The sequence below is a fragment of the Eublepharis macularius genome, chromosome 10 (genome assembly GCF_028583425.1).
Source record: "Eublepharis macularius isolate TG4126 chromosome 10, MPM_Emac_v1.0, whole genome shotgun sequence".
In the NCBI taxonomy this organism is placed as follows: Eukaryota; Metazoa; Chordata; class Lepidosauria; order Squamata; family Eublepharidae; genus Eublepharis; species Eublepharis macularius.
Window position 1 is genome coordinate 34,677,580 of NC_072799.1, and position 21,144 is coordinate 34,698,723.

The window sequence follows — 21,144 nt, forward strand, 5'->3', positions numbered from 1 at the left end:
TGAAATTCCACAAAGTTACAGCTTGTCTGCCATGAAATTTGATGTCTTCATAAAACCATGCAGATTATCTAGAGATTTGGGATAGGTGGAGGTGACTTGTAACTCTCTCCATCAAAATTGACAGCAATCATGAAAACTCCTAACGAGTTTCTGGAGGTGGTGAAGGAATGCATGTTGGTTAATAAAGTGAAACTTAATCCAGACAAGATGGAAATGTGGTTGGTTCTGGGCTGCCTTTGAAAATTTCCAAAATGCAGCAGCGAGAGTACTGACTGGTTCCTGCTACAATAACTACCTTATTCCTGTAGTTTGTCCATTGCGCTGGTTCCTTATTGATTACCATGCCCAGATCAAAGTGCTGGTATTGACCTTTAAAGCTTGGAAACCCATGGGAACAGTGTACTTAGGCCTTCAAAGACCTCCTCTGCCTGTTGCAACCTGCTTAGGACTTGGAGCACTGTTCAGTGTGCCATCAGTGAGGAAAACTAGGCTGATTGAGATGTGCAACAGAACGTTTTTGGTGGGGGTCCGCAATGCAATACTCTCCCTCATGAAGTCTACCATGCCCCTGGCTTCTGGTCTTTTGTTCGTCTTTTTCCTCCTTACTATTTCCTTATCTGTTTTCCTTCTATTTCAGACCCTGTTTTATTTAAGTGCTTTAGGTGCTGTTTATTTTTAATTGTTTTTTTACTACTGTTCCAGGTTTATTTTAAGTTCTTTTAATTGCTTTTTGTTGGACATGTGTTTTATGCTGCAGTGTTTTTGTGATTCTTTTGCTTTATATTCTTTGGTTTTGATTATTTTATGTTTTCACTGATGTATTGTATGAGCCACCTTGAATATTTGCTACTTTAATCACCTTGACTGATTTTTGGTTGTTGTGGATTTTCCAGGCTGTGTAGCGGTGGTCTTGGAAGACCACGGCTATACAGCCCAGAAAATCCACAACAACCATCGTTCTCCGGCCGTGAAAGCCTTCGACAATATATTGACTGGGTTTTTGTTTGGCAAAAAAGCAGGATATAAATGTTATTAAGTAAAAAAAAATTGAGTAGAAATAAAAACATTTAACTCACTGCTTGGAGAGTACTCTGTGTGGGAAAACATTTGAGATCAGAGACTCTCTACATAAATCTTCTGTACCCTACTGCCCTACCACAAACTGAGATCTAGATTTGAACTGTGTGGACTTTCCTGGTTTACATGGAAAGATCAGATGTTGATCGATTTTACTTTGCCACTAGGGTTTTCTGCACTCCGTGAAGATCTGTATAGCACAAAAGATCAAAAAGAAGAGGAGCGTTCTCTTTCTAAAGATAGTGAGCAATCTGATCAGCCTCCTCTTGTGTCTGAAGAAGACATTTCTGTCAGCTATTCCTCCTTGCACGAAGGCACACCCAGGACTGAGGCAGAAGTACCTGTTGCAGAACTCCTACGACAAGCACACAGAGATCGAGCAGAAGCTGAATTCTCAGGGAAACCTCGTGAGCTGCCAGAAGATTCATTCGCTGCACAGGAATACTTGTAAGAGTCCCAAGATATCAGGCCTAAGGCTATAGTAATTGACACTTTATAAAATGGTATCTTCTATTGGATCTACTAGATGTTTTTTCAAACCTTGCAGCTTTTAGAGATGCGTGTTTTTCTTCATCCTTAGGTGACCAGACACAAGACAAAGTGCAAAATCTGACTGATTAGATATTATTTCAGCCTTGCCAAGGCCAATTGATGAGCCGTCATTTCCATAGCTCAAAAGAACAACAAAATGAATTCTTTGCATAGATACTTGGATAAGAATTGAGGAGCAAGTTTAGGTTGCAAGTTAAAAAAAATAGTAAGCAAAACTGAATGGAATTATTTTAGATTCCAACTAAGCTTAACTCTATTTGTATAAAACAATAGTTTGGATCTGAGTGCAGGGAAGGGATATTTCTGTTTCCTCCCTTCTGTGGCATACCTCTGATACCCCCCCCCCCGCTATTCCTTAGGAAGCCATTCCCCAAAAGTAACATTTCAGGGGGCATTTGGGCTGTGGGAGGAGGTGGGGAAGTAGCAGTTTTTCACAGATGGAAATATTTCTGTCTGCAGAAATTTTAAGTGGGATTCAAGCCTTTATGTATTCTTCAGCATAATACTTGTAGGTCAACTTAACTGGAAAAAAATAGGAAAGGCACAGTTGTCAAATCATGCTGTAAAGTTTTGGAGAATCTTTGAGGTACTTTTACACTGCAAGATAACTACTCAGGTCCAACTGACAGGCATTGCTCCCATACTGTGTCAACAACTGAGTCCAAAGAGTTTTTGTACATAAAACTATTCATGATATGAGTAATTTAGAGCTATTTGAGTCTAATTGATTAACACTCTGAGTGGGTGCCTCTCAGCACACACACATATACCAAAACAAACATATAAAGTAGAGACATGTATTATCTGGATTGCATGAGTGATCTTGTAATAGTATAAAAGCATTTTTACAATATTTCATTTCATTTCTCTAAATTTAAATAAGTAACTACTGTGGCACATCTGAATGCTTTTAGAATTCTTAAGTGATGTTTCTCGATGCTACTATACTCAGATATTTGAAAGTAGAGCCTAATATATTTCCATGCAAAGTATAAGCAAATTTAAAATAATGCTGGTGGCGGTCCCTTGACAAAAATCTTTTGTTACCTCCATCGTATAGCTCTCTTAGAATCTGTTCTTCAGGCAGTCTGTCTACCTGAATGTTTAGGTAGACAGAAATGCTGGAAGTGCTCAACGTGCAATAATTAATTCATTTAATTTGCAGTGTTACAACGTCAGATAAGGATCAGACACAAGCATCAACGGGTGGAAGAGCAGGAAGTGTTGCCAGTGAAAAGTCTGAATGCTCTACTGCAGGGTCTGAGGATCATGAAAGGCCATACCTTCAAACCCCAACATCTAGCGAAAGGACTGATTCACCCATTGTGCAGGAACCTGCGGACCATCACTTCCATCAGGAAGATCCACATCCTAGAAAAACTAGCCTGGTGATTGTGGAATCAACTGATGAACACCCAGAACAATTAGAAAGATATGAAGAAGAATTACTGGAAAAGGTAAGAATGCACCATTTGCTCGATATAGTCACTACTGAACTTCTGGAGAATTTACTGTTGGGAGGAATCGTATTCTTTGATAGAATCTTGCTCATAATACCTTGATAATAAATACAAGTGGTCTTTGCATGTGGCAGTTTTTAAGAGCCAGCAATCTTTATCCTTATAAAAATAAAATAAAATGAATAAAAAGCGCATCTATGAGATTACGCAGAAGAGAAGACACAGAAATGTAACTGGGAAGCAGCTTGCAGCTCAGTGGGAACGGAGGAGCCCAATGTGAGATGTTCCAAATGGATGTGAGGAGGAGAAGACTTTGTCCAAGAGAACCTTTAGAAAATGGCATGTTCTAAATCCAGCAAAGCTTAGGGCTTCACAGCTATCATTTTTTTAATGTAGAAATGGTCTCTGTGTATTAAAAAAGTATGCTGACAGACAGGGATTTGGGCCAAGTTTGAGTTTTGCAATGCATTTACCACTTGGGAACTGAGTGCATGCACACAGATACCTGTTGCAAAAATAGAAATACATGTGTGTCTGACTTCATTCGTCTTAGTTTCCATGCTTTTGGCCTTGTTTTTATCACAACAAAATAGGTCACTGGAGAAGATTATAACTCTCCTTTAAGGTTAGGACAGAGAGTGCTGTTATTGTGAGGTGAGGTTTAGGAAAGGTATGACAGCCTTGGAGGAAGTAAAATATCAGTATCCCATTACAAAAAAACGTAGAGGATCTCCGGAAGAAATGGAATTTTCTCCCCTAGAGTTCTAAATTACCCCACTCCATGAAGCCCTGAATCCCTTTCCTGGTGGTGCCTGCTGCTGGTACACTCGTTGCTCTCTCAGCAGCCTCTCCTTCTCTATCTCCTCCCCCTCCACCACTGTCATTCGTTCTACTCCTCTAGCCCCCCTAAACAGAATTACACCCATCCTTTGCAGTAATTGGGCTTAGAAGGGTGCAGCTCTGTTTGGAACTGAACAGCCGTTTCCTAGAAGGAGCTTCAATTGAGGGACTTTCTGGGTGCAGAAAAACATCTGCAAATGCGTGGAGGAGTTCCTTATACTGTTTATCTCTGTCTAATGTGAACATCACATCTTCTATCATCATGTAAAGTAAGGTCAGAGGAAACTTGATGCTTGTTATCTACTGGTTCAAAAATGTAACCTTGGCATGAGAATTCAGCAGGTATTCATGAAACAGGATTTGACATGCTAAGTTCATAGATAATGGAAAAGTGTTTGAACTAAGTTATTCAAATCTTCCGATCAGTGAGAGAAACTGAATAATGTTTTAGTAGGCCAGGATGCCCTCACAGAATCAGAGGCAGTAACGGAATCTCATGATCTGTCCAACACAAGCAATAAAACTTTGTCTGGTATCAGTTCAAACTGCTGCTTCAGTGGGTATTGGTGTGGTTGTCATTGGGCTAATAGGAAAGGGACCAAGCACTTTTCATTCATGCATGCAACGTCAGTGTGATAAGAGCAATGCTTCCATGCTTCCACTAGGAGCTAGCAGAGGAATTAGGTGAGCTGGAGGCCAGCTCAGATGAGGAAGAGATGGTAACTACCAGGGTCGTCCGCCGCCGGGTGATTATTCAGGTACAGGAGTGTTGAACTACTGCACGTGCCAGTGACTGTTACGTCCTGGGTACATTTTTAGGAACACCCACGCTTTTCCCTAAAGGACTGCTCCTGAAGCAACCCCTTGGCTTGAATTGCACTGATAGATTTAGCATGTTCCTGCATGGTCACTGAATAACCTTAATAACTTTTTCTTGTTTGATTTGGGGAGAAGGGGAAAAAAGAAATGCAATTGGGTGGTTATCTAACGTGCATTTTGAAGAAGAGTGTCCTTTTGCTCATTGAGAAAGCAAACCCTTTGATTTGCTGTTTCAATATCACTTACCTGTCAGGTCAGAATCTTCCTGTTTGCTTATTGGTTCAAGGTTTCCTTGCATGCTTTTAATGATTGATTTGCAGACTTTTTAATTGAGTGTAACCCAGCCTCAGTACTTCCTAATTTGTTTATTTTATTCCTGCTTTAATCAACTAACCAGGTTTGTTGAAACCCGTGTCTTTCAGTCATGGATTTTGTTTTTTGTCCAGCAGGCTGATGACATGCCTGAAATGCCTCCAGAAGCCGTAACGGAGGAGCAGTATACAGATGAACATGGTCATATTGTAGTGAAAAAGGTACCGTCTGGTCTTATTTTGTGGTTATCTTGAAGGGAAAAGTATAAAGCGTGCTTCAGTAGTTATACTCTAAAGCTATGCTTGGGGCATTTCTCAAGTTAAAAGTGTCGAACCAACAGGAGTGCTACTGAAAAATTTTCCATTGTCTACCTTTGTATACGATGGATTAAAGTGGTGACAAGGAAGCATCTCCAGTGAGAACTAGGCATATTGGCATTCTTCGTGACAGAATAGATCAGTCTGACCCAAGCTGCAATTGAACATTCCAGAACAGCTGCCTTGTGGCTGATAATTGTGGTGCCTTCCTCTGCCATGAGGCACATTTCTCTAATATTAGAAGCTTTTTCTGCTGGTAGAAAAGCCTCTTACATTGAAGAAAGTGCTTCGTGCCGGACAGAGCCAAACCGTTGTGTCACAAGTGAGCTCTGTGTATCTTTTTATAATGATATATTGAGAAGAAGGTTTATTTATTTGTCTTTTAAAATTATGTCCTACATTTTTAGGCTTATGGGGTGGCTTACAGATGTACAAAATGAAAATAAAAAAACCCTAAGATTTCAAGACAAACTGAAGAAAACCCTTCAGTTAAAAATTAAAAGCTTAGGTGAAAAGAACTGTTTTAGCTGGCTTCTAAATATAGGCTTGCTAGAGGCCAGGTGAATACCAGAAAATACCTCTTCTTTGTAGCCGCCCCCTCCTCCATATGGCAGCACACAGAGAACAACCTGAAAGGCAGGAAAATAAGGGAGAAGGTAAACCTTTCGATACCTGGTCCCAGACCATTGAGGGCTTTAAATAAGCAGCAGCTTGGAGCCAAAACACACGAGAAGAAATACCTAGGTTCAGCACGTGTTCTCTTACCTCAAGGTTTATTGGGAAGTGTAGGTGTCTTGGCAGCTTAAAGTTTAGCATTTACAGAGCAGCAGGAAGGGGAAGGGAAATACAGGTGCCTGTATTTCCCTTCCTGCTGCTCTGTAAATGCTAAACTTTAAGCTTCCAGGACGCCTACAGATCCCAGCAAACCTTGAGGTAAGAGAACACGTGCTGAATCTGGGTATTTCTTCTCGTGTGTTTTGGCTTTTGATCTGGAAGCAAATATGTAGGTGGGCCTATTAAGTTCTTCCAGGACTGGCATGGTGTTTTTTTTCTGGATAGAAATCTGGTTGCAGCATTTTATATCAACTGGAGATTCTGAAGTGGACAGCCTCACTTACAACATATTGCAGTTATCTAGTTTAGATGCAGAGGAGCTAGCCATGTTAGTCTGTAGTAGCAAAAAAGAAAAGAGTCCAGTAGCACCTTTAAGACTAGCCAACTTTATTGTAGCATAAGCTTTCGAGAATCACAGTTCTCAAAAGCTGACGAAGAGAACTGTGCATCTGACGAAGAGAACTGTGATTCTTGAAAGCTTTTGCTACAGTAAAGTTGGTTAGTTTTAAAGGTGCTACTGGACTCTTTTCTATCTTGCTAGTTTAGATGTGATCAAAGCAAGGACAGCTGCAGTCAAATTATGGTTGCTAAGTAAAGGCCACTGCTGGCCCATCAACCTAAGTAAGCTTGAAAAGTGAAATATAAATCTATCAAATAAATAAGTTGGGAAAAGGCAGTGATATCACTGAGAAGATCTGCACTTCCATTCATAACTGTGGTTTGGAAAGTCCCACAGAGATAGGGTTGCCAACTGCCTGTAGGAAAACAAATGTCCTTTAATCTAGGCTTAATGGCACATTATTTACTATCTCATGTTATTTGCTTCCATGCCATGAAAATCTTCAGCTACCCATTTGCACACATTAAGTTTATATTAAGGGGACAGTGCATTTTTCTCCAGGCCTGTTGGCAGCCCTACACCGAGTTGAAAATCTTCTTTAGCGGAAGCTCAATCTCATCTAGAACAAGCTTCACCATCTTTGTTAGCGACCAGCAGCATCTCCATCACACCTGAACTGAGCATCACCTTATTGGTCCTCATCCAGCCTGTCACACTGAAGCAGCAATCCAAGACATCTCCTGAGTCACCTGACTCAGGTCAAAATAGAACTGACTGTCATCCTCATACGGATGACACTGTACTACAAACCTTCAGATGACCTCTCCAAGCAGTGTTATAGATGATAAACAGCATGGGAAACAAAGTGGAAACCACTGGAACAGCGTAGCAGAAATGCCACAGTGCTGAGCAGTCACACCCACACCCACACCGCTTTCTGATAATCTGAGAAATGAGAGGAACAACTTTAGCACGGTTTCTCTAATACCCATCTCAGAGAGATGAAGCAGAAGGATATCATGGTTAATGGTACTGACAGTCATTAAGAAGTCCAAAGGAATCAACAGGGTCTCTTTTTCCTTGCATCTCTCCTAGCAGAGGTCATCAGTCAGGACAACCAAGGCAGGTTTGTACTAAAACCAGGACTGAAGCTAATTTGAAATGGCTCCAAATAATTTGTCTGAGCCAAGAAAACAGGAACTAGGATAGCTACCAACCTGTTTGATCACCTTGCTTCCGCAAGGGGATCTTCACCACAATTTATGCAAATAAAAAAATAAGGGTTTTTTTTTCAGAAGGCACTCCTTTAAGGTAGTAGGAATTCCCCCTTCCCTCCAGTAGGTATTGACCAGAACTCATGTAAGCATGCATGACTTATCCGTGCCCAATTTCAAACTGACACAGGATTGCAGAAAAAGTAGAGCTCAGTTCATGATTCAGGAAATTTTATCTGCAAAATGCCTTGTAAATGTGTCATCACAGTAAGTCACAGAATAATCTGTGGCAGAATAAGATACGATCTGTGATAGAAGGGAGCAAAATAAAGCAGTCCCATCTCAACATGCAGAAGGTTAGCTGCATGGGTTTGTGAAGATGCAACGAAGGCAGAGAAGTAATCGCACTCCTCCATAATTATCCCAGAAATAGACATGTGCTCTAACCTATTTTCAGTTATCTCCATCATGAGATTTCCTCCACTTGTGCTATAGTTGTCTTCCAGCTCATTCCATTGTTCTAACCTCCCCCAGTAAACCAAGGAACTGAATAGGATGTCATAGCTTAGAAAGAACATCTAGCAGCAACTATGTCATTTGCCCAAGTTATCTCTATATTCCAAAGATTAACAACGAGTTTGACTGGAATACCTTGCTATATTGATAGGAAAGGGTCCTCAGAAATTAGTCAGAGTAAATCAAACACGGGGGGGGGGGGGGCATATTAATAGGCCCCAGGGCTCCTCAGAGGCTATAAGCTACAGTAAATCTAAACCTTACCTGATGGTGGCTGATCCACAATAGAGGGGTAACATCCAACCCTAAATTGGATCAGAAAATCAGATCCAGTATATCCATCACCACATATGTTTAGTGACAATATTTACTCAGCCCCGCGGCTGTCATGAAGTCCTGAAATGTGGCAGTCAAGAGGTCTTGGCTTGAATGTTGAAGTCCTCAAGGACTAACAACCCTAGAGACAACATCACAGGGCATGAGACCACCTCAAGATACTCAGAAAGGGTGGTTACCATGCCATGGGGTGGACAGTACACCAGCAAAATGCCCAGTTGGTCCAAGTCACCCATTTGAAACTGAGGTGCTACCTGACAGAATACTTCATGGAGGTGATGGGATCGTGATAGACCACTGCAGTCTCTCCCACCTGACTACTGACTTTATGTTGATGCAGCAGTGAACATCCTGGAGGGCATAGGTAGCATGGAGATACTCTTCCCAGCTCACCCAAGCAGATTGTAGTATCACATACCAAGTTAGCAGTCTCATACAAGATTAAATCCTGGGTAGTAGATGGTTTGCCCAGAACCACCCTGGCAGTTCAGCAGCAATACCGGCAGTCTTGGTTATCTCCCAGCAGGATAACTAGATACTTGGTGGTTGAGGGGAGGACTGGACACTGGAAATCCCATATGCTTCAAATCTACTTTTCCCTTATCTGGACAGTCCCAGAATCAACACTGAATCTCCCACTGCCTGTAATAACAGATAATGGGACACACACATATGCCTCATCTCTCGCTTTCAGGCTCATAATACTATAAAAAATTCAACAGCTCATCTACTCAGACTAGACAACTACAGCAACTATAGGGGGGGGGGAGGGGCGGAAACCACCTCTCATACTGTCTTGTAAGTTTCCCCCAAATGCACTGGACATGACAGAGGAACAAAGTACTCTAGAACTGCTGCCCTGACTTGAGAATAGGAGGGCTTAGAAGTTCCTCCTCTTGGATCATTCCAACAGCTCAAGCAATCACTCCCAGATGGGGAGGGCATGATAACTTACCTCAGAGCCCTTCAGACTTGTTTTCTTGGGTCTTTAGGAAACGGATGCCAAACTGAGCATGTTTCAACTATTGCTGCAAATTTTGTAAGTGGTTATTAAAGTTTACTGCAGTTTTGAAAGTGTAAGTATGACTTACTGTCATTTGAAATTCAACATGACTCTTAATAATGTCACCCTATTAGGTCACTAGAAAAATCATTAGGCGATTCGTTTTACCAGATGGCACAGAAAAGGAAGAAGTTGTCATGCAAGGAGCACCCCAGGAGCCTGTTACAGTGGAAGAGGGAGATGAATACTCCAAAGTCATAAAACGGGTTGTGCTGAAAAGTGACAGTGAGCAATCTGAGGTCAGCTTATTTTTGCCTCCTAGTTTTCTTTGATAAGTAAATTTGCCTAAAATAAGAAATGTGTGACTACATGAGGGTCTCCAGACTTTTGTTTTGAATTATTCACATAGCTCCATTGCTGCACTCATTTATTTCAGTGGCAAGTCTGCACGTGCCTTGTTCTTATAAAATAATTCATACATTGTCTTAAGCACAAAGGCCATATATATGGTGGAATATGGGGATGGGGGAGCAATTTGTAAAATGTGAAAAGCGGTAGAGGGGAACCTGCAAGGGGAAATAATCACATAGATTTTTCTCTACCTTCCTTTGGACCGTTTTACTGCTTTCAATGTGATAAGTATCTTTAGAAAGCTGGAAACGAGTCGGAGGGATCTTGAATATCATGTCTGAGAGGAAATTCACAAATGTCCATGCTAGAGATGGGCACGAACAGCAATATGAACAAAAAAAGGTCATGGACAGCCCAATCTGCTGTTCGCGAACAAGCTGTTCGTGAGTCCCCATTCTAAACGAACAGGTGGTTGTTGCAAGCCTCATTTGTTGCCGTGTTCGTGGTTGTTCGTGAGTCCCTGTTTGTGGATGGCAACGAATAACGAACATCATGTTCATGTTTTTTTCTGTTCATTTCCATCTCTAGTCCATGCACACCATATAACAGGGCTTGACAAATCTCAGGTGCTAAGTCACCATGGTGCTTAGAAATTTCACTATGGTGCCTAGTATTTTCAGCAATCCTTAGTAGAAGCACAAACCTTATTGATTTCACATCAGAATATGTTTTGTTGTGTGGCATAAAAATGCATATGCATGACGTTTTTGTCGTTGCTTGATTATATGTTAACTTTACACCATTCAGTGGTGATAGATCATTTCTTCATTAGTTGCTTTCTATAGTGCAGCTTGTTTAAGCAATAATGAAATTATGAGAAATTGAGGAGTTAGGTTAGGGATGTTACATTCATGATAACCAAGGTTACTCCATATTTATTTATATACTACAATGTTTTTGTCATAGCTTTAATAAAACTATGAGAAACTGAAGAGTTTCGTATTAGGTTTTGCAGTATGAATAAATTAGAAAATATAGCCATTAAAATACAAAAACCTGAAAGCTAACAAATTACTCTGGCTTCTGAATTTTTGGGCTGTCTTGTGCAGCCAAAGAAAATTTGTCAAGCCATGGCATAGATATTACAATGGGGAGACAATATAAAAAGATTGAACAGGCAGGTTTTCAGTACCTTTGTGTCCTGACAACCACCAAAAGACAAATTCCTTCCCTCTTCCCTCATGTTGCCTAGCAACTGATTGGCTCACTCCCCAATTCAAGCTACTCCAATTAACTGAGACCGTGGCTGATTCCGCACACGTTGGATAATACACTTTCAATGCACTTTATCAATCGTTTGAGGTGGATTTTTTGTTCCGCACACGAAAAAAATCGTTGCAAATGATCTATAAAGAGGATTCAAAGTGCATTATCCAACGTGTGTGGAATCACTCCTTAAGGCTCTTTCTGTTGCACACAACACTCAGATTAAAAGGAATGAGGAATACAGGGTGAAAAGACACAAAACCATTATATCTTGTGGTATAATTTTTCATAGTGAAATATCAGGAACTGGTTTTTTTCACATATGGAAAGGATTTAAGAGAATTTGTGAGCCAGTTTGGTGTAGTGGTTAAGAGTGCAGGACTCTAATCTGGAGAACCAGGTTTGATTCCTCACTCCTCCACTTGAAACCAGCTGGGTGACCTTGGGACAGCCCCACCCATCTCACAGGGTGTTTTGTTGTGGGAATAATAATGACATACTTTGTAAACCACTCTGAGTGGGTGTTAAGTCATCCTGAAGGGCGGTATATAAATCAAATGTTATTATTAATGTTATTATTATATGTTTGGTAAAGGTAAAATCAAACTAGGGTGAACTGAATAGTTCCTAAAGCAACCGGGGGGGGGGGGTGAGTTTCCTGAATTGAATTTTGTGAAGAAATCTTTCTAATAAGAAAAAATTGGGGGAGACATTAAAAACACTTATTTACATTTAATTTGCACTTTAATTTAGGGTAATAATAACAGCGCCATCCATTGGTGTCAATAGGCTTAGAAGGGATTAAGTACTGTTTAGGATTGGACAATCAACAATGCAACCAAGTAGCAGTTCCCTGTTCTTAATCAACTTCAAATGTTAACTGATTAGTCAGAGGTCTCAGTTCTCTATGAAACCTTTGTTCATCAGGTGACTTTTTCTGAGCCAAGTGTTCTGCTTAGCACCTCAGAATTTCAGTCTGAGCCAGTGGAAGGCCGGAAAGTCAGCAAAGTTGTGAAGACCACATTAGTGCACGGAGAAAGACTGGAGAAGCACCATGGAGACTCTAGCTTAGCTGCTGATCTTCCCTCAGCCAAAGATGACTTTGAAGCGGTAAAATAGTCTCTCTCTCTCTCCTTTCTGAAAATTATGCATCAATATATGGAAAGAAAATATTCTCTCTTATAAAAGCATTTACAGAAGCAACTGAAATAATAAGTTAATAGCATTATTTTAAAAATTCATTGACCTACCCTCTTTTGCTACTCTTGTTTTCCACTTGAGAGCTTCTCCATTGTCATCTCAGACCCACATCAATACCCAGTAAGCAAACTCAACAAACATCTACGCTGGACTTCCTTTGTTGTGTCACTTGTGATCCCCCCCTCCTCTCCCCACAGCTCCCTGCTGGCCATCTTCAGCTCTGCTTTACCTCTCTCACTCAGTTTCCTTTGTGCAAAAACAGGAATATAAAAAGAGGCTTGAGTTTCCTTTCTGATTATAAGTACCATTCAATGGGTAATATCCTACCACTGCAGGCATGGAATGTGGAGTTCTACAGCATTCCTCTCTGTTTCTGCAGCCTTTTCCAAACCACAGAGAGTTCATTTCCAGGATCATGGGACCTGCAGGGAGAAATAACCACACCGTTTGGAGGGGGATGGAGTGAGGAAGGACGAGGGTGGGAATAATTTCTCCTCCCTCTTCTACAAGCACAGCTCCACTGAGGAAACAGGGTTGATTTCTTTCCCTTGTCCTTTCTCACTCTAGCCCACCAGCCCACATGGCTATTCCCGTGCATGGATCCCAGGACCCTAGGAATGATCTTAGAAGGAAGTACAGGAAAACTTCCACATGTGGATGGTTTGATACTGCCCACTGTGACAGATAGTTCAATTAGAGTCACACAAATAAAAATGGATTCACCTTAGCTGGCGTGACAGCTGAATTAATGATGCTGGCCGTATAATACATTTTTGTTCAGGCTGTGGACCTGAGCAAAGCCTTCTGAAGGCCACCCTGCAAATGTGAAAGATCAGTAGCTGCCCATGCACATACATTTTCTGTTGTGGTTCCTTCCTTGTGGAATGGCTTGTGTGAAGAGGTCAGAAAGGCTCCCACATTTCTGTTACTCTGCAAACTGTGTAAAACGTAATTGTTCTGGGGAATATTTTTAATGCAGAGATTAGAACTGTAATTGAATAGAGTGGTTCAGGAGGGTGCTTTTATAAAGGGAACAATATTGAGAGCTGCTGTAGAGTAGTGGTTAAGTGGTTGGACAGCTAATCAGCACTCTGCTGGTTTGAATCCCACTAATGTAATTCCAGTCCCATTGCATCGTTTATTGGATCTCATCCTATTTTATTGCATTGTTTTATATTGTGTAATCTGTGCTGAGTTTCTTTGAGAATGGTGTGGTATAAATAAAGTAAATAAACTTATTCTGTAGCTTTTCAGAGCTGCCCAAAGTTCCAAATTCTGGAATGGCAGAATCCAGTCTCCATAATCTGAGAATGGTTTTGGCATGAGCATATCCCTGGGGGAAAAGTTTCCTTGAATATATTCCTGAGCAGAACTGAGAGTTGTGTCTGTCTCTACGAAAATGCTACAACATAATAGCAGGATTACTCCACACTTCTCTTGAAGTCATAGCAAAGTCAGAAGATTCAGTATGGTTATTTTCGCTTTCTGGAACTAGACTCTGTTTACAGCCATTAATTATATTCATGTGCTACTGAAAACAGAAATAGTTCTGTATTCCTGTTATTGGTTCAGAGGTTCTTTTGGTATTTCAGTAGCTTGGAATAATGATGCTTATGGTCTATTGTGCCACAGTTTGTTTTGTGTTTCTACTTTAGGCCCTGAGTTATACAGGTAACAAAATGAAAATTGAAGTTCCTCCATTAGTAGAGAATGAGGTCACAAAAGAGGATGGCTCAGTTATTAAAAGGTTTGGGTTGGCATGAAAATGGATTATTTAGCGGCAAAAGATTAACAAACTAACAGACACAATAATGCAAAGTGCAATAATGCACACCTGGTTTCCGCTTTATTTACAAGTGCATTAAATCAGCTTACTTGAGCTGCAATGCAGCACTAAGTTCTGAGATGCGCAACCAACTTAAGCAGTCACCTGCTCGCTGTGCTCCGAAATGAAAATGTTTTGAAATTTACTTCCTTATTTCTTATTTCAGGCATTTTTATTCCACCTTTCCATTGAGTTAGGGCCCTCAAAACATTTTAAAATGGATGTTATTTTTGGGACTGGAATCTCAAGCCAGAGCAAGTTAGAGGCGCTTGCCCGTTTCTCCTTCCTTCCCCCTCCCTGCAGGGACAACACAACAAATACGTCATACCGAATTGCATTTATTTGTATGTAGCAACCCTCCCAATCTCTTTCTGTAAATAATGGCGTTTTTTATCAGTGCCTGAAACTCATACCAGTTTAAAATTTCTCCCTAACATAAACAGATCCCACATAGGCCAAACAAAGAAAGGAGGGGGGCTGCTTCGGAGACTGTATTTCCTAGAGACTTAGGGAAAAGTCCATGTAGATATTGATGTTCACCTGCTACCCTTAGCTACCTGCTAGACATATAGAAATTTTTATCACCCACAAAATAAAAAATGAGTAGCAGAGCGTTTTCCTTGATGTCACTGTGACATTTTCAAAGCAGGTTTAACAAGACAGTTAGAAAAAGGACAAAACATGGACTCTTTCTTGAGGGACTGTCATGTAGTAAGAAAATGAATAGACCAGCATGGAGATGTTCCTAAGCTCACTCTGTGTGTGCGTGGGTGTGCATGCATGTATATGTGTGCATGCACATATTGTATTTCTAATCAAGTTGCAAATACATGACAAAGCTAGATATTGTTGCATTTGCTTCCGGTCATTATTGCGGCGTCTGATTGCTTCCTTGTTAATGAAGAGGCAAAGAATGCATTCTACTCCATGAAGCAAATAGTTAGGGAAGATCTGATTTGGCCATGTGATGCTATGGGGAAAAAATCCAATTAAACGATAATTTGGAGTGGAATCATTTGGAGTGGGATTTTATTTTTGGACTTCTAAGAAAGTTAAATATTGGGTAATATTTCATGAATGCAATACAGCCAGCTTATCAAAAGTCAAAAGCCAACAGAACCAGCGCTGCTAGGGGCTGGGTTCAGCCAGTGGGGAAACTCCAAAGAACAGAACCAAGCAGTACCCAACCACAAGCATAAGGCACTCCCTTGCTTTAGTTTCCTTCTGTTGGGTTAAGTTGTAACAGCGTCCGTTGCTTCAGTTTGGGTGGAATAGATGATCCTCTGCTGTGGTGTTGGTCTCCTTCCTTCACTTTGGTTCGGGGAGGGGGAGGGATTCATTCCTGTGCTTCAGTTTGGTTCTGTTGGGCTTTCTATGGGATAAGCCAAGCTTGCATTGAGAGTGTGCCTTGGCCATGGCAGCCTTGCCTCAGTGTGTTTCAGCAATTGGAGCCAGCTTTGAATTTTCCCATAGGAAACAATGGAATGGCTGGGGGCACCTTGTTCAGGGACTCATAGAATGGCTCTCAGAGTCCAATCTTCCTGAAACTTGGGGGGCCTTAGAGGACAGTCAGAAGTAGGTCCCCTGAAAATTTGGTGAAGTTTTCAGAAATATGCCTCCCCAACTCCCAGGACAGCTCCCAGATATTTTTTCCCCCATAGAGAATGAGAGTGTTGGGGTCACCTTCTTTGGCAGCCCATAAAATCGGCCCCATGGGTCCAATCGTCATGAAACTTAGGGTATCATTATAGGACAATCAGGAGTAGGTTCCTTCCAAATTTGGTAAAGTTTGTTTGGAAAATGACCCCTCCAGATCACCGGATATATTCCGGAGTGTTTTTCCTATAGAAAACAATGGCCAAAGTTTTTGGAAATACCTAAACCAAATTAGAGAATCGGTTCAGAATTTGGGAAAATTCTGATTTTTTCCCTCAGATCCAGTGTGGGGGAAAAAGTCAGATTTACCCCCCCCCAAATTTGACGCATACCCCTACTCAAAAGCATCTCAGGGCAACAATCAAAAGCCACATACAGGGAAGAGCATAAGAGCATACGTGGGCAGAACATTAATATACCCAAGATCATGGATCACCTCTTGTCAGGCAGCTGCCTGGGGTCCCAGGAGTGCCCATTGCCGAGATCTGAACCATCCTGGGAACCAGGAAGTTGCAGGCATCTCTTGCAGCCCTTTCTGTATGGCAAAAACAGTGGAAATGAGATTTGGGCCACCCCAAGGGATTGATCTTCCTTTGATGCAAGCAGTGGGTGCCTGCTGCATAGCAGAGGACTGGACGATCTTATGTGTACCAACTCCTGCTGTCCCCACCACTGCTGCTTCTAGGAGAGAAGGGTGCAGGAGAGTGGGTGGTGGTGGGTGCTGTTCCAAGCTGCTGATGTAACTGAACAAATAAACAGCAATGGCACCTAGAAGTAGCATCACTCGCTCACTCACTTAACTGTCTCTGTGCGTGCTGGTGGTACTCGGATGAGAAAATGAAGTGGAACTACTTCTTCCAGGACTCCTATAAGTGTACGGATTTAAAACTTGTTGGTACCAGCATGTCTAATAAGAACACAAGAGTCATTCATCACTGTTTCCCCAGCCACCCCACTCAGAGGTTTTACAGTTACTGAAGGTACTTGCCAAATTCCTATGTAAGTTCTTTTTGGAAGCATTGGAAAGCTGTGTGGGATTGTGCCCAGGGACAGTAGCATATGCCCGAAAGGTGATAGTTAATCAGCACTGAAAAGAGAGAGAGCAGCAGTATTTCACCCAGTGTTCATAATTCAAGACTTGCCATGGTGGGAGGCTTGCGTGATTTCCATAAGGTATCTTAATATCTGTGTACAAAGGCATTATTGTCAATGAAAATGCCCAGGGATGGCCAGCCATGCCAGCCTATTGCACTGAAGCCAAAAAAGGGTCTTCTGGCATCTTAGTTACTTAAATATTTACTGGGGCAAAGAGAACTATGCTCCACAGCCTCCCTGTTGTTGTAATTTTAATTATCAGTTTGTTGTGAACTCTAATTGTGAAACATAGAACTTAAGGCCTCAGCTATGAAAATCTAGGAAAATGGACGCAATCTGAATGTTTTGTTTTAATTGGTTCAATTACTCACATATTTATTTTAGCATGTGTTTGGGTTGCTGTGAAAGACAGCTACTGTCACTTGCATCAATTCTGCTGTAACTCAGGCTGGATTTCTAAATCATAAAAAAATTTAATTTCCTTCATAAATTCTGCTTTTATTCCCCCCTCCCCAACCCATTCATGTCCCTGTAGGACAACAATGAGTAAAGCCAGTACACAGAAGAGGACTGTGGTTAAGGACCAGTCTGGAAAACGTGTTCACGTGGAGCTGCTGGAGGAGGCACCAGAAGCACTACCCCGGGACGACCTCCAGCATGACCTCCAGCAACTGCTAAGACATTTCTGCAAAGAGGAGTGGAAGCAAGAGGCCAAATGAGATGCTGCTACGTCTCACTCACAGACCAACACACATATCCATTCAATATCCACCGTCCACTTCTTTCTTTCACCGTAGATGTCATTAAAATGTAATCACCAGAAGACACTGACATTTCTACTTAGGGCATATAGAGTTGAGTAGATTTTTTTTCTTCCCTCCCCCTTTTTTTCCTTTTTTAAATATCTGTAAGCTAATTTGTGACCAAAGATAGCATCCTTTGCTAGGGATGGTTTGTCTACTAAAAGTCGTCGACTTTGTGCTGTACTGGAAACTTTATCATCCTGCCATCTTTGTTGTTCCTTTGCTTCTGCACCAGATCCATAAAAAAAACAGCTTCTTCCACAGTCCTCTTCAACTGACAATGTACATGATTTTTTAAAAAAGGGATATTAATATTACCCTGTAAATAGCTGAAGTGCTTGGACTGGTGAGACTGAAAGAAAACACTGCCTATCGTGACTTCTTTTAGCAGCGTGGACTGCAAGGTCTGATGAAACTGCTGAAGAGAAATGGATGTATTATTGCTATAACACAATCCGGTGAGTATAGGATATGAATCTACCAAGAAGGAAGCATGTCAGGCCTACTGTGTCCCTCGGACCTCCAACAATGATCTGCCATAGTTAAAAGTTCCTACGAGTCAGGCTGAAATGTCGAACTCCAGCTTCCATTAAAGATGGCTGCACTGTGGCCATCACCCCGTTTCTGATTCCTGGAAAGCCACCTAAAGATTTCTTGAAGAAAAATCAATACCCACTTAGATATAACTTGCTAGCAGCTATATCTGTGGCACATTTGCATATTATAGTCAAGTATTTTAGATTGGGATTATGAGGCAGGGTGTATTAAACAGTTCTAACTACTGTAGTTTCCTGTTTTCATCACTGCTTTAGCAAACCACACCGTCTTACTGCTGGTACTTTCTGCTGGCCACTGCACTGTAGATAAATTAAGAAGGGGGACAAAACCCTCACCACTTGTCAGGAAAGGTTACTCTAAATTTATCACACTCTATCAAGATTGCCTTTTACCTGGTACGTGCATGTGGCATTGAAAAATAGAAACACAACCCTCTTGTAATCATGTCAACAGCTTTCCTCTCATCCCTCTTAGCACTGAGCGAGCAGAATTTAGCCTTCCATTTGAGAGTTTTGAGGCTTTCCCTCCCTTTCCATTAAAGGATATCGATCCATTGGGCATTTTGACATTTGTTGCTATTCTTATTTATGTTTTTTGACTAACTTTTGAGACTCATCATGTAAATGTCTGCACTTTGATTTTCCAAGAAGGGCACCTGCGACTCTGGAATAATTCTGTGGTCTGTTCCTATAGTGGTCTGAAGCTCTGTAGCATTTTAACATATATATGTAATTATATATATTATATATATATACATATAAAAACGATATACATTTTGAGTCAGCTATTTGATAAAGACAAAGTATATTCAACAAAGACGAGTCATGTCCTCCAGGGCTGATATTTTTCAAAACCTAGCCAGTCTTTCCTTCTTGTAAAAATATAACTCACTCAGTGCTCAGAATACTGAACATAAATGTTACAAATGGCACCTCCTCATTAAAATTACCTATGCCAACAAAAAAATAAACATTTTTAGGAGGTTTGGTTTCCTGCTAAGAAAGCTACACAAAGTGCCGTGCTATTTTTCTTTTCTGGCTGGCAAGCAGGAAGCAAGCCATTGCGACTGCCAAAAAGGAAGGAGACTCATTTCAGGACACACAGTAGCTCATTTCTCATTGTCAAGAACATCACTGGTTGACCTTCAAGAATGGGGCTCTAAAAGAAACGCATTTCTGTTGTGTTATTTGCAGTGCAGATGATGTTCTGTGTAACAGCATAATGGCTATTCTCCTTTTTCAGTTTTGATTTTTTTTTTTGCCGTGTTATCAGAGAACTTGAATACTGTGAGAAGAAGTGATTTTAAGTTGATGAATCAGCATCTTGTTCCCATGGTGATAACACTAACTGAATATATCTATGAGGGCATGTATTAGTTAAAAGATTTTAAAAAACCAAGAACACTAACAATACATAGCTGCAATGTGTACAATGGCTGATTTAATTAAATAAAAATGTACAAGTGTTAAATGTAGCATTCATGGTATGTTCTTTTTTTTAACTACCAATTTGACATAGAAATTTTATTTGGATTCTACGAGGTTCAAAACAGCAATAATAGTAATACTGAATAATTGCAATGTACATTAATTTTCATTATTCTTCATACCTAAGAATCAAATCACTTTCAAGTATGAGAAATGACAGGCAGTATTGTGTGTGTGTGAGAGAGAGAGTGTGTACTTCAAAAAGAAATGGATACTGAAGATCACTGCTAGCCTTTTGGAATCAGCTATAATGCGTTAATATACAAAGCTGAGGGATATGTTCCACACTTCCTTTATTTGTGCCTCAGTTATTTACAGTGCAATCCTAAGCTTAAACTGGAGTAACTCTGCTTAGGAGGATTGCGCTGTCAGACATCCTTTTATGAAGATGGTGATGGCAACTTGTATTACAATTGAGGACATTCTCTCCCACACATAGCTGGTTTCCAAGAGATATACTGTAGTGCTTGAGGCTATTGCCTCTGCCCATACACAAGTTCCCACTTTCCCACAATTGAGGTTTGATTTGTGAGACAAGGAACACACAATAACCCTTGAAGATGGAATTGCATGGGCTCACTTCCATAGGGAAGATGTTTGTGTTTAAATGACTTCTTGAAGCAAACTTGGCTTTTCAGCTGTACTTTGTTGGGGGCACAGTGACTGGCATGGTTGAAATTGAGGGGGAAAGGGCCCAGGGTCAGCCCAAGCAACATAAAGTATCAAGATCATGTCCTGGCAGTTGTGAATACTAGGAAGTAAATGTGATCTCAGAAAGCATTGTCCAAATTTTTACCCAATGCCACAATTTCTATATTGCCACCAAATGCCACCATTTTTAATGCTGATTATGAAATACGAACTTTGGAATGACTAGTTTCTTTTCTATGAAATCAGGCTCTCCCATGAAAAATGCAACAATGTTGTGCAATTCTTGCTTTGAAGACAACCCATTCCCCCTAAGGTAATATGAACTTCCTACCAGAAATGTACAGAATGTGCAGGAGTAATATAAAACATTAAAAGTGTCTTAATAATTTTGTAATATTTAACAAGTAATGTATATTTGTTTATGTAACTTTCAAATGGCTGATAGTTAATATCAGTCAAATGGATTAAATGTTGTACCTTGCCAATATGCAGACAATTGACAGTCATCCAAATATCAGCAAGAGTAATCCATGTAGAAACAAATCTGTGTGGGTTCAGCTTCCTGGACTTAGTCCAGGCGTGCTTGTTCCCTTGTTTCCAGCACACCTGAGAAACTCCAGAGAGGGGCTGTC

At 40.8% G+C, this 21,144-nt stretch overlaps 1 protein-coding gene across 1 annotated transcript in view; it reads left to right on the forward strand.

Moving 5' to 3' along the window:
* ANK2 (ankyrin 2) overlaps window positions 1–19,833 on the forward strand; it is a 395,088-nt gene extending 375,255 nt beyond the window's left edge. The window contains exons 45-51 of the mRNA XM_054989621.1: window positions 1,245–1,524; window positions 2,795–3,086; window positions 5,198–5,281; window positions 9,755–9,919; window positions 12,165–12,347; window positions 14,093–14,184; window positions 17,549–19,833. Of these exons, the coding sequence (XP_054845596.1) occupies window positions 1,245–1,524; window positions 2,795–3,086; window positions 5,198–5,281; window positions 9,755–9,919; window positions 12,165–12,347; window positions 14,093–14,184; window positions 17,549–17,732 (1,280 nt within the window). The 3' untranslated portion in view covers window positions 17,733–19,833. The remainder of the gene's footprint in view (window positions 1–1,244; window positions 1,525–2,794; window positions 3,087–5,197; window positions 5,282–9,754; window positions 9,920–12,164; window positions 12,348–14,092; window positions 14,185–17,548) is intronic.
* Window positions 19,834–21,144: the final 1,311 nt, after the last annotated feature.